This window comes from Ranitomeya variabilis, chromosome 3 (genome assembly GCF_051348905.1).
Source record: "Ranitomeya variabilis isolate aRanVar5 chromosome 3, aRanVar5.hap1, whole genome shotgun sequence".
Classification (NCBI taxonomy): Eukaryota; Metazoa; Chordata; class Amphibia; order Anura; family Dendrobatidae; genus Ranitomeya; species Ranitomeya variabilis.
The window spans coordinates 139,555,836-139,570,360 of record NC_135234.1 but is presented as its reverse complement, the minus strand read 5'-3'; the positions used below and the strand labels follow the sequence as shown (position 1 = coordinate 139,570,360).

General features: G+C 42.2%; 1 protein-coding gene across 2 annotated transcripts in view; it reads left to right on the top strand.

The window, feature by feature from the left end:
* The window catches only part of LOC143815481 (arylsulfatase H-like), a 76,631-nt gene that overhangs the window by 42,616 nt on the left and 19,490 nt on the right, over positions 1-14,525 (top strand). For both annotated transcript variants that reach the window (XM_077294707.1, XM_077294708.1), the window contains exon 8: positions 10,320-10,482. In XM_077294707.1, the coding sequence (XP_077150822.1) occupies positions 10,320-10,482 (163 nt within the window). The remainder of the gene's footprint in view (positions 1-10,319; positions 10,483-14,525) is intronic.

Here is a 14,525-nt window from a genome sequence, read left to right as displayed (position 1 = left end):
GTTATGGTTAGCTTTGGGATTAGGGTTAGGGGTGTTTTGGGGGTTAGGGTTGTGATTAGGATTATGGATCGGGTTGGGATTAGGGTTAGGGGTGTGTTGGGGTTAGGATTGGAGTTAGAATTGGGGGGTTTCCACTGTTTAGGTACATCAGGGGGTCTCTAAACGCCACAGCCAATTTTGTGCTCAAAAAGTAAAATGGTGCTCCCTACCTTCTGAGCTCTGCCGTGCGCCCAAACAGTGGTTTACCCCCACATATGGGGCATCAGCGTACTCGGGATAAATTGGACAACAACTTTTGGGGTCCAAATTCTCCTGATACCCTTGTGAAAATAAAAACTTGGGGGCTAAAAAATCTTTTTTTGTGGAAAAAAAAATATTTTTTATTTTCACGACTCTGCATTATAAACTTCTGTGAAGCACTTGGGCATTCAAAGTTCTCACCACACATCTAGATAAGTTCCTTGGGGGGGGGTCTAGTTTCCAAAATGGGGTCACTTCTGGGGGTCTCTACTGTTTAGGTATATCTGGGGCTCTGCAAATGCAACATAACGCCCGCAGACCATTCTATCAAAGTCTGCATTCCAAAACGGCACTCCTTCCCTTCCGAACTCAGCCATGCACCTAAACAGTGGTCCCCCCCACACATGGGGTATCAGTGTACTCAGGACAAATTGGACAACAACTTTTGGGGTCCAATTTCTCTTGTTACCTTTGTGAAAATAAAAATTGGGGGGCTAAAAAAATCTTTTTTGTGAAAAAAATATTTTTTTTTGTTTTCACGACTCTGCATTATAAACTTCTGTGAAGCACTTGGGCATTCAAAGTTCTCACAACACATCTAGATAAGTTCCTTGGGGGGTCTAGTTTCCAAAATGAGGTCACTTGTGGGGGGTTTCTACTGTTTAGGTACATTGGGGGCTCTGCAAACGCAACATAATGCCTGCAGACCATTCTATCAAAGTCTGCATTCCAAAACGGCGCTCCTTCCCTTCCAAGCTCTGCCATGCGCCCAAACAGTGGTTTATCCCCCACATATGGGGTATCAGCCTACTCAGCATAAATTGCACAATAAATTTTGGGGTCCAATTTCTCCTGTTACCCTTGTGAAAGTAAAAATTTGGGGGTGAAAAGATCATTTTTGTGTAAAAAATATGATATTTTTTATATTCACGGCTCTACGTTATAAACTTCCATGAAGCACCTGGGGGCTTAAAGTGCTCACCACACATCTAGATAAGTTCCTTAAGGGGTCTAGTTTCCAAAATGGTGTCATTTGTGGGGGGTTTAAACTGTTTAGGCACATCAGTGGCTCTCCAAACGCGACATGGCATCCGATCTCAATTCCAGCTAATTCTACATTGAAAAAGTAAAACGGCGCTCCTTCTCTTCCAAGCTCTGCAGTGAGCCCAAACAGTGGTTTACCCCCACATATGGGGTATCAACGTACTCAGGAGAAATTGCTCAACAACTTTTGTGGTCTAATTTCTCCTGTTACCCTTGGGAAAATAAAAATTTTGGGGCAAAAAGATCATTTTTGTAGAAAAAATGTGATTTTTTATTTTCACGGCTCTACGTTATAAACTTCCGTGAAGCACCTGGGGGATCAAAGTGCTCACCACACATCTATTTAAGTTCCTTATGGGGTCTAGTTTCCAAAATGGTGTCACTTGTCGGGGGTTTCCACTGTTTAGGCACATCAGGGGCTCTCCAAACGTGACATGGCGTCCGATCTCAATTCCAGCCAATTCTACATTGAAAAAGTAAAACGGCACTCCTTCTCTTCCAAGCTCTGCGGTGCGCCCAAACAGTGGTTTACCCCCACATATGGGGTATCGACGTACTCAGGAGAAATTGCACAACAACTTTTGTGGTCTACTTTCTCCTGTTACCCTTGTGAAAATAAGAATTAGTGGGCGAAAATATCATTTTTGTGTAAACAAATGCGATTTTTTATTTTCACGGCTCTACGTTATAAACTTCTGTGAAGCACTTGGGGGCTCAAAGTGCTCACCACACATCTAGTTAAGTTCCTTAAGGGGTCTAGTTTCCAAAATGGTGTCACTTGTGGGGGGTTTCCACTGTTTAGGCACATCAGGGGCTCTCCAAACGTGACATGGCATCCGATCTCAATTCCAGCCAATTCTGCATTGAAACAGTCAAACGGTGCTCCTTCACTTCCAAGCTCTGCGGTGCGCTCAAACAGTGGTTTACCCCCACATATTGGGTATCAGCGTATTCAGGAGAAATTGCACAACAAAATGTATGGTTAAATTTCTGTTTTTACACTTGTGAAAATAAAAAAATATGGTTCTGAATTAAAGTGTTTGCAAAAAAAGTTAAATGTTCATTTTTTCCTTCCACATTGTTTGAGTTCCTGTGAAGCACGTAAAGGGTTAATAAACTTCTTGAATGTGGTTTTAAGTACCTTGAGGGGTGCAGTTTTTAGAATGGTGTCACACTTGGTTATTTTCTATCATATAGACCCCTCAAAATGACTTCAAATGTGATGTGGTCCCTAAAAAAAAATGGTGTTGTAAAAATGAGAAATTGCTGGTCAAATTTTAACCCTTATAACTCCCTAACAAAAAAAAATTTTGTTTCCAAAATTGTGCTGATGTAAAGTAGACATGTCGGAAATGTTATTTATTAACTATTTTGTGTGACATATCTGATTTAAGGGCATAAAAATAAAAAATTTGAAAATTGCAAAATTTTAAAAATTTTCACCATATTTCCATTTTTTTCATAAATAATCGCAAGTAATATCGAAGAAATGTTACCACTAGCATGAAGTACAACATGTCACGAAAAAACAGTCTCAGAATCAGCAGGATCCGTTAAAGCGTTCCAGAGTTATAACCTCATAAAGTGACAGTGGTCAGAATTGTAAAAATTGGCTCGGTCATTAAGTACCAAATTGGCTCTGTCACTAAGGGGTTAAAGGGTACATTTGCTGATATGCAACATCTAGAGTACATAATGTGCTGACGCTGTCAGGCCACAGTGTTAAACACTGACAGTATGGCAAACATACAGGATTTTTAGGAAATTTAGCAGACATGCACTCATAACCTCTACAACACTGGCATACCTCCAACTTTGAAAGATAGGAAAGAGGGAAATGCATTGCACAAGCATAGTGAGCAGCAATTTTTCTTACACTATGCTACTCCCTTAATCTTACCTAGCTCTTTGGGCTCACACAGAAATAATGGCACATTTGAATCACTTGACTGTCCCCATACAGCACAATATCTTTTTCAAAGCCACAAACAGCATAATGCTCAGTGTTCCCCACACAATATGATGTTCCACAGTGCCACAGTGCCCCTGTAAGGAGGTGGCAGGGACCTTCGGTTGCTCCTGCTCTCCTCCCACAGAATGGACTCCTGGCTGGAGGGGAGCCAAATTACCCAAGGCTTGTCTGTACAATTTGTCTGGGCCAACAAAGAGTACATCACAGAGAGCCTCCGCAAGGGGCATATTCGGCCTTCTGTCTCACCCGTGGCTGCGGGTTTTTTCTTTGTGAAGAAAAAAGGTGGTGGTTTGCGACCGTGCCTCGACTTTCATGAAGTAAATAAGATTACTGTAAAAAACACGTATCCTCTTCCTCTGATTCCTGATTTATGTAATCAACTCACTGGGGCCAAATGGTTTTCTAAGCTTGACTTGCGAGGGGCTTATAACCAGATAAGGATCCGAGAGGGGGATGAATGGAAAAAAGCGTTTCTGATGACCGAGGACCTGTTTGAAAATTTGGTTATGCCCTTCGGTCTCACTAACACCCCTGCTGTTTTCCAGAGTTTCATTAATGTTATTTTTTCTGACTTGATTGGGCGCTATGTTGTCATTTACCGGGATGACCTCTTGATATACTCAGAGGACAGTCAGTCACACTTACACCATCTTCATACAGTTCTTGTGAGACTCAGGGAGAACCAATTATATGCTAAACTGGAGAAGTGTTCATTCTTTATGCAAGAACTGTCTTTTCTGGGTTTAATTGTATCAGGGGAGGGATTCCGCATGGATCCTGGGAAGGTTCAGGCCATTTCTGATTGGGTGCAACCTCATGACCTGAAGGGGTTGCAACAATTTCTGGGCTTCGTTAACTATTATAGGAAGTTCATGAAAAGGTTTTCGCAGGTGGTGAAACCCTTACCGGACCTCACACTCAAAGGGGCGGATGTTAAAAATTGGTCCGTGGCCACAAAAGATTCCTTCCAGACGCTGAAGAAATGTTTCACTTCAGCCCCCGTGTTGATACAACCTGATCCGTTTAGACCTTTTATCATGGAGGTCAACGCTTCACAGGTGGGGGTGGGAGCAGTGTTGTCCCAGGGTACGTCCACCCTTACTAACCTTAAACCCTGTGCCTTTTTCTCTAAAAAATTATCTTCGGCTGAGAGAAATTATGATGTCGGCAATAGGGAATTGTTGGCAATTAAATTGGCCTTCAAAGAATGGAGGCATTTTCTGGAGGGGGCTGGTGTTGTGAATTCTGCTTTTGGGCTCCCTCCAGTGGTTGTAGGTGGTAATGCAGTTGTCCCTGAGTTGCAGTCCTGGTCAGGTGTATCTGCTGATTGCAGTTCTGACTGGGGTATTTAGGCTTGCAGGATTCATTAGTCCTTGCCAGTTGTCCATGGTTTTGGAGGTGTTGGTCCTTGTTTGGTTCCTTCTGCCTTGCTGCCAAATCAGCAAAGATAAGTGCCTGGTTTTGTTTTTGTGGCACACATGCTGTGTGCTTAATAATTCCGTGCTATTCATTGTTTTTTTGTCCAGCTTGATTGTGTCAGTATTTTCTCAGTCTTGTTGGATTCTCAGGAGTTGCAGATATACATTCCATGCCTTTAGTTAGATTGTGGAACTTTTTGTATTATCTGCTGTGGATATTTTTGAAGGGTTTTAATACTGACCGCTTAGTATTCTGTCCTATCTTTCCCTATTTAGCTAGAGTGGCCTCTTTTGCTGAATTCTGTTTTCTGCCTGCGTGTGTCTTTCTTCTCCTACTCACAGTCATTATTCGTGGGGGGCTGCCTATCCTTTGGGGTTCTGCTCTGAGGCAAGGTAGTATTCCTATTTCCATCTATAGGGGTATTTAGTCCTCCGGCTGTGTCGAGGTGTCTAGGGTTTGTTAGGCACACCCCACGGCTACTTCTAGTTGCGGTGTTAGTCCAGGTTTTGCAGTCAGTACAGTTTCCACCTACTACAGAGAAAGTTTCATGTGGCTCCAAAGTCACCGGATCATAACAGGCTGGTCATCCCGTTACGATCATCACTGAGGCTTGGTGGGCACTTTTTTTTTCTCGATTTCATTTTACCATTACGTTCCAACCAGGATCTAAAAATGTAAAGGCGGATGCCTTATCCCATAGTTTTGATTGGGTGTCCCCTCCAGAACCTCCTTCCTCCGTTCTTCAACCGGGAGTGGTTGTGGCAGAAGTCTCTTCTGAGTTACAGAGAGAGATTTTGGAAGCACAAGCTCCCAAGAATAAACCCCCAGGTAAACTGTTTGTACCCAATCATTTCCATCTCACACTTCTGCAAGAATTTCATGTTTCTGTGTTGAGCGCACACCCTGAGATTGCAGCTACCCGGGGGGGGGGGGCAATTGCTAGGAATTTTTGGTGGCCCTCTATGGGTATGGATATCAAAAAGTTTGTGAATATTTGTGGGGTGTGTGCTTGTTCTAAGAGCTCTCTGGTCCGGCCGGCTGTGGAATTGGTACTTTTGCCAATTCTGGATAAACCTTGGACACACCTGTCCATGGATTTTATCACTAATCTTCCTCCTTCCAAGGGCAAGTCAGTAGTTTGGGTAGTGGTTGATAGGTTTTCAAAGCAAGCCCACTTTGTGCCGTTACCTGCGTTATCTTCTGCTGAAACCTTAGCTCGTTTGTTCATTCAACATATAGTGCGGTTGCATGGGGTCGGTCCCTGTGAATGTGGTGTCTGACAGGGGTGTGTAATTTGTTGCTAGATTTTGGAGGGCTTTTTGTAAGAAGTTGGGGATTACATTGTCATTCTCTTCTGCTTATTACCCGGAATCTAATGGACTGACTGAACGCACCGACCAGTCGTTGGAACAAATTTTGAGATGTTTGGCCTCTTCCAGACAGGAGGACTGGTGTGAGGTATTACCCATGGCAGAATTTGCGTTCAACTGTCGTATTCAACTGTCGTATTAATCAATCTACTGGTAAATCTCCTTTTCAGGTCAATTATGGGTTTGCTCCGCAGTTTGGAGAATTTTTTCACATGGATTCTGGTTGCCCTGGTGCCGAGGGTTTGGTGCAACAGTTAAGAATCCTTTGGAGGGAGGTTCAGGGAAACATCTCCAAAGCCCAAAAGAGGTACAAACAGTTTGTGGACAGGAGAAGGGGGTCAGCTTCTACAGTTACTGTGGGGGAGGTGTGGTTGTCTACTCGTAACATCAAACTTAAGGTACCCTCTATGAAGTTGGACCCCAGGTTTATTGGTCCATACAAGATTATAGAGGTGATCAACCCGGTGGCCTATAGATTACAGTTGTCCACCTCCTTCACAATATTTAATGTCTTACACAGGTCCCTGCTAAAACCTATGGGGACGGTTAGAAAAGATTCCTCATCCAATGTTCCACCAGTGTTGGTAGAGGGTCAGCTGGAGTATGAAGTAGGGTGCATCATTGATTCACAGTGGATGCGTTGTGTCAGGACTCTGAACATTTTTTACCTTTTGTGCATTACTGCCCTTTTCCAAGATGGCGTCTTTGGTCTCATGTGCATTGTGTCTTCCTGCTATAAAACTCCACCCCAGCCTTCAGTCTGTGCTAGAGTATTCTGCCTTGCATCCAGCTCCTGACCTCTGATTACTCCCTGGCTATATACTTGCTCCTGTGAACCTGTGTGGTGATCCTGCTACTCTGCTCTGAGTTCCTGCTGCATACACCAGTTCCAGTAATCCTCCTTCATCTGCTGCTCGTGTTTACTTCCATCTGCATTTGCTGGATATGTAAGCTGTTTCTGCTGTGCAAGAACCTGAGACTATTAACCAGGCCTCCCTGGTTGAGCTAAGATATGATTTGAACTGCCTTATAAGTTTATCTATCTGTGTTTGGACTAAGACAAGGATTTATTCATGTCAAGTATCCTCAAGAATAACTGTGCTTCATAGACTTTCTGATTGATTGCATTTTCCTCTGAAGTTTCCTATAGAATGCGAGGCTGCGTTTTATATTTACACCAAGTGTTGTGGACTTGAGTTTCTCTCTGCACCTGTTTGAATCACCTTGTGATAATATAGACTTTACCACTTATAAAACTGTGTCCTGTAGTTGTCTTGTTCCACGCAAAGAGTCTCCTGAGTTATCCCCTATAATTATTACACATTGAAGGCTTCAGTACTTAATACATTGGAAAGGATATTCTATTGAGGATCAGCCATGGGTTCCGGAAAGTTCTGGTTGTGCTTTCACACTCATGGTAGCATGAGACGGACTCTACAACCCACACAAGTGGCTCGGCTCAGGTACTACAGCTCATCCAGGATGACCCATCAATGTGAGCTGTGGCAAGAAGGTTTGCTGTGTCTGTCAGCGTAGTGTCCAGAGGCTGGAGGCACTACCAGGAGACAGGCCAGCACACCAGGAAGTGGGCCGCAGGAGGGCAACAACCTAGCAGCAGGACTGCTACCTCAGCCTTTGTGCAAGGAGGAACAGGAGGAGCACTGCCAGAGCCCTGCAAAATGACCTTCAGCAGGCCCCAAATGTGCATGTATGTGCACAAACGGTTAGAAACCAACTCCATGAGGATGGTCTGAGTGCCCACCTTCCACAGATGGGGCTTGTGCTCACAGCCAAACACCATGCAGGAGGCCTGGCATTTGCCACAGAACACCAGGGTTGGCAAATTTGCCACTGGCGCTCTGTGCTCTTCACAGATGAAAGCAGGTTTACACTGAGCACATGTGACAGACGTGAGAGAGTCTGGAGACACCATGGAGAGCGATCTGCTGCCTGCAACATAATTCAGCATTCCGGTTTGGCAGTGGGTCAGTAATGGTGTCGGGTGGCATTTCTTTGGAAGGCCGCACAGCCCTCCATGTGCTCGCCAGAGGTAGCCTGTCTGCCATTAGGTACCAAGATGAGATCCTCAGACCCCTTGTGAGGCCATATGCTGATGCGGTTGGCCCTGGGTTCCTCCTAAAGCAGCACAATGCCAGACCTCATGTGGCTGGAGTGTGTCAGCAGTTCTTGAAAAATGAAGGCATTGAAGCTATGGAGTGGTTGTTCACCCGTTCTTCAGACCTGAATCCGATGAACACATCTGGGACACCATGTCTCGCACCATCCACCAATGTCACGTTGCACCACAGACTGTCCAGGAGTTGGTGGATGCTTTAGTCCAGGTCTGGGAGGAGATCCCTTAGGAGACCATCCACTGCTTCATCAGGAACATGCCCTGGTGTTGTAGGGAGGTCATACAGGCACGTGGAGGCCACATACACTACTGAGCATCATTTCCTTGTCTTGAGGCATTTCCACTGAAGTTGGATCAGCCTGTAACTTTATTTTCCACGTTGATTTTGAGCATCATTCCAACTCCAGACCTCCGTGGGATATTAGTTGTGATTTACATTGATAATTTTTAGGTTTTATTGTTCTCAACACATTCCACAATGTAATGAATAAAGATTTACAACTGGAATATTTCATTCAGTGATATCTAGGATGTGGGATTTTAGTATTCCCTTTATTTTCTTGAGCAGTGTATTTAACTAAAATGTCCATCTTACAAAGTGTGTATGTCACAACATTATTCTTTTTAGCATATTTTACTATTTAAATTTTACATCTGTACACACCTCTACATCACCTTTGTGCAGGTGCTGGCTTTTTAGACTTGTATCTCCCTAATTTCTTCTTAAGTCATTTTTGGGAAGATGGTTTAATTTAGTTAAAAAAAAAAGAAAGAAAAAAAAGTAGTAATTTAACTATACATGTCTTTTGCACACTGGTTTTACTAGTTTGAGAGTCGTATGTTCCACACTTATACTGCAGTCTGACTGCCACATCTTGCTTTCTGTATGTGAATGTATCACCTAGAATATCTTGATAAGATTTTTTTGAAAAGGGTTAAATAATTGGCATTGAAGAAATTGTCAAAAGTTAATTATAGAGTCTTACAAAATGTGTGGTAAAAGAAAAAATGGCAATGGGTGAGGTAGTGCAAAAGAAAAAAAGCCTATGACATAGCTAAGAATGTGACGCAGAACTATCAACAACAGATGCTCCTTAACTGGCACCAGTCGCATAACTGAACCCAGGTTACAATTTAATTCTGACATGTGTATTAATGAGGAAGAATCAAAAGAAGTAATGTAATATATGGCACTCACTTCTTAACGAGGATTCCTTACCCCCCAGCAACTTTGGTAGGCTGGTTATAGGCGGGTTCCTAAAATGGGATGTTGAGAACCTCCCTCAAAACGGTTTTCAAGGATTCCATATTAATGACCTATCCATTTAATAGGTTGTCAATATCAGATCATGAGTTTCCCACACTGGTACTGATGGCAGCTAGACTGAAACAGTGTATGGAGCCAGAATAAAACAACTCTATTTACTGTGTCTTGGTTGTTTTCAAGTTCTGCGGCTCACATCCTATTAAAGTGAATAAGAGCTGAAGTGCAGAGCCCAAGATCACTCTGCCCACAGTTAACATCAGAACTCATAGCAGCAGATCAGTAAGGTCGTAAACACTGGAAGCCTGCAGAACATTAATTACACAATGATCTTTGTATTTTATCAGGTAACATAAAATCAGTGATATAAGATAAATATAATGACCTGGATAAATTGGTTAAAATTTTATATATACAAAGATTAACTTTTTTCAACTCATCTCCTTTAGTTTTAATATTAATAAATACGAAATAAATTCGTATGTTACAAAGTCTACCAATGTTAATCTCTGTGATAAGCCTCTAGTCTTGAGAATGGTCCAACTTGCCTGGATATCTGATTAAAATTATGAATAACAGCTTAATTATAGGCAAAGTAACGAGCCAATATTGCATATGCTTTAGTTGATCCCATTCCTTGTGCATTTGGATGACAGAACCTCTGTAGGACTCCCCTTGCTAACAATACAATTCATTTGAAGAAGGCTGGGGCCCATAAGTTATGGAAAAGGTATAGACAAGGAAGCAACATGAATTTGTGTCCTGATTGACAAAACCCAGCACCATAAGGAATATGTTCTGCTTTCTCATGACTCGCCAATCACTAATTAACCAACTATTGTGCTTTCATTTTTCTGTTGTCTCTACATGGCATAGGTGGTAAAGGTATGGGAGGATTGGAAGGTGGCATACGAGTGCCAGGAATCCTCCGTTGGCCTGGGGTACTTCCTGCAAATACTGTAATTGATAAAGCAACAAGTCTCATGGATATTTACAGTACAGTAGCGAAACTTGGAGGAGGCATGCCACCACAAGACAGGTATTAAAATAAATTCTAGTTTGGTTTTCTTTGGTTGCTTTCATGTTATTAACTCCTTTGCACCACGTTATATTTCGATCCTTCATAAGTGAAGGTTACTTTTTGTTCCATGATATGCATATATTAATCTCTGAAGTATTGTTCTGTGTCTAAGGGCTCCTTTTCACTTGCGAGAAATATGTCCGAGTCTCGCAGGTTAAAACCAAGCTCTGGCGCCGGCACTCCAGAGCGGAGCGTGCGGCTGCATAGCAATACATGGAGCTGCATGCTCCGCTCCCAAGTGCCGGCGCCAGAGCTTGGTTTTAACATGCGAGACTCGCACATATTTCTCATAAGTGAGAAGGAGCCCTAAGAGATGAGTGACCGGATGCAGTGTCAGGCCGCTGGTTGTTCATGTTAGGGCTTTTTCAGATGTCAGTGTGTTCGGTACATGTGGTGATGGTTTTCACACACACCAAAGACACTTACACTTCAAGTGAATTGTTGGTCTATGCATGTCAGTGTGTTTCCATGGACCGTATGTCCATGGCCAAAACACGCTGACATGTCGTATTTTTAACAGCAGCACCTGCCACAAACTGTTCCGCATACATGCACACTGATGATATACGGATGACATCCATGCGTTATCAGTGTGACACGTACCAGCACTTGGGAATCAGTGGTACTGTTTATGCTGGTCCCTGGCGCCATTGCTGAAGAAAGCTCATAACACTGGCCCCCTTTTGCGCTGCAATCAGCACTAGCATGGGACAATGTTGAGTCGTTTTCAACTGTTAACAGCAAGAGCAGGCAGAGGTTGTTGGGAGTATTCATCAGCTACTGCCTGTGCTATAAATAAATATATTTATTTTATTTTTTTTAAAGAATGACTTGGGTTCCCCCCTATTTTTGATAACCAGCCAGGAAAAACTCACAGCTGGGGGCTGCAACCCTCAGCTGTCAGTTTTTGCAAGGCTGGTAATCCAGAATAGAGGGGTTCCCACGCCATATTTTTTAATTATTTAACTAAATAATTAAAAACAACAGTGTGTGCTCACCCCCAATTTTGACAACCAGCCAAACTAAAGCAGACAGCTGTGGGCTGGTATTCTCAGGCTGGTAAGGGGCCATGGATATTGCCCCCCAGCCTAAAAATAGCAGCCTGCAGCCACTCCAGAAAAGGTATATCTATAAGATGCCCCAATTCTGGCACTTTGCAAAGCTCTTCATGCTTGCCCTGTGGTTGTGGTAAGTGGGGTTCATGTTTGTAGGGTTGATGTCACCTTTGTATTTTCTGGCGACATCAAGCCCACGGCTTAGTACTGGAGAGGCATCTATAAGACATCTATCCATTACTAATCATATATTTATATTGTAAATAAACACACAGCCAGAATAAAGTCCTTTATTTGAAATAGAAATAAAACACACTTTGACTTTTTTATTTAAAAATAACAAAAACAGTTATACTCATCTAATGCTTATTCCATTGAAATTCTTATCTCCTGTAATAAAACAAAAATAAAAACCATATCACTCACTTGTCCGTCGTTCTGTCCCACGTCGTAATCCATCTCTGCTTGCAACAATTCATTTCTCAGTGGTTCTCAGCCTGGACGGACACATCTTGGCAGCGCCCAAGTTGAAAAGTGTTTAGCACCCGGCTGTGGTTTACAGTGTCGGACAGAACAAAGGACAGGTAAAGGATATTGTTGTTTTTTTATTTTTGTTTTATTACAGGAGATGAGGGTTTCAATGGAATGTGCATTAGGTGAGTATAACTATGTTTGTTATTTTTAAATAAAAAAGTCAAATTGCGTTTTATTTTTATTTTAAATAACAGACTTTACTATGGCTGTGTGTTTATTTACAATACAACTATAGACACATTGTTTTTTTATTTTTTATTTAAATAATTAAAAAAAACAGAGTGGGGACCACTCTATTGTTGATAACTAGCCAAGATAATGCTGACAGCTGAGGGTTGCAGCCCGAAGCTGTCAGTTTTGCCTAGCTGGTTATCAAAAATACAGGGGAACCCATGTCCATTTTAAAAAAAAATATTTATTTATAGCGCATTCAGTGGCTGATGAATACTCCCATAAGTTGCCACCTGCTCACGCTGTTATCAGTTGAATATGACTCTCAACATTGTCCCCTGCTCACGCTGATTGCTGGAGAAGCAGGGGACATCGATGTGAGCTGTCTTCCTCACCTGGTAATGGACAACAGCGCAGACAGCACCGCTGATTCCCAAGCATCACATGGTTGTCTCACATATGCCACAAGTACAGAACACATGAACACACTGACTCACGGACACCTATATCTCTGGTACTGTTTTTTCCAGTACCAGAAATATCAGGACGTGTGGAAGAGCCGTTACTGTGTGCAGCCTGCATAGTCTAAATGTGATACCTTTGTCTGCAGAGTCTCAGAACTTGTCTTCTGTCTAGCATAACTGTGAGGTTTGCATGCACAAGTGTCTTTAAGGGGTTGTCCAGTCCAAATAGATAAGTCTGCAGTCACTTTAAGTTTGATTCCATATAAAAAAGTTAATGATTATAAAAATCTTCCTCAATTGTAGACTTTTTTTAATAAACATCAAGCTTTTAATTTTGGCCCTCTGTGTATTTGAGTTGGAAATCCCTGCTCTATAGTCTTGTAATGTAAAAGCCAGTTCTGGGTCACACAGAGCCTAGTGTGATACAGGAAAGTCTTAATAACCATCACGTGACTTAGAAGAGGAGCAGAGCGGTGCTAAATACTGAAGATGGAGATTAGTGAATATATTAACACTATATCATGACATTACTCTACTAATTTACTCAGGTTTAGGGAAAAAGTGATTAGGATTTAGGAGTACTTCTTCAATGTTATCTGAAACTACTTAATGTATGTGCATGTCAAGTGCCTTGGCCAGTATAGGTAAATTTCATACTTTTAAATTACATTCACGTCTCTTAGAGGATTGCCAACTTGATTTTTAATTTTTTTTTTGGGATAATTAATCAAAAAAATCCCAGACTACCATACCACCATAAATCATTAATTAAGATCATAGGTGCTACATGTCTACAGACTGTAAATCCTATACGGAGACATTAGCTGCACTCATTGTGAAGTGTAAAATGGTAGCAAATGATAGGAAACAAGTGCCCTATTTTAAAGGACTGTTCAGGAATTTCTGTTCTCTTGCTGCACATGTTCCTTCTTGTGCACATCACACTTCTTCTTCTTTAGATCTTAGTTTTTAGCATAGTGCTTTCTGTTCTGTCCCCACATGAGGCAAATGGAGGTGTGGTTGACTATTAAGAGTTGTGAGAGATTCGTACCTTCAGTATTTCTTCGATGTGAGGCAGACAGGACCAATGCTGTTCAGCATCCGGAGAGATGATGCACACCAGGGATTGTGTAATCCAGACTTGTTTATTTTGTAAATCTGGACATACAGCGTATAACTGGTAATACAGTACTTTCTCCAGAAATGCAGGTGCAGATAAAGTACAGTAAGATGTAGCACCAAGTATGACTGCAAGTGTGAGCAACAAGAGTGAACAGCAAGAGGTCGAAAGACTGATGCCTTCCTAAGCCCGGTTAAAGAGTGTCCTCTCACAACAGCATGAAACTGAAACTGAAATGGCTGCCAGAGGAAGAGAAGACTTGACCCCTGAACAGGAAGTGAAAGACATGCCCACAAGAATTAATGAATAACAAGCTGCCATATGGAAAAAGGCCATTGGGTGGCAGCAGAGTAAAATATAACAACATACATGGAACAGCACACTCCCTGTCTGAAATTCCGTAAGGGATTTCACTATATTAATGTCCTTGAAATAAGGTCCAACAACCTAGAAAATGAAACCAAATGCAATAATAACAACTTTCAACAAGATAAGACATTAATTTAAGTCAGTTCCTGAGATAATCCAAAGGAAAACCCATCTTCGGATCAGAGAAGTCGCACTAGGCCAAACTATCTCTGACCCGCTGTAATCCAATGGGCAAGTACTATAGCAGAGTTCTGTACATGGTTTATCCTACGGAATGTCCTCGATCGG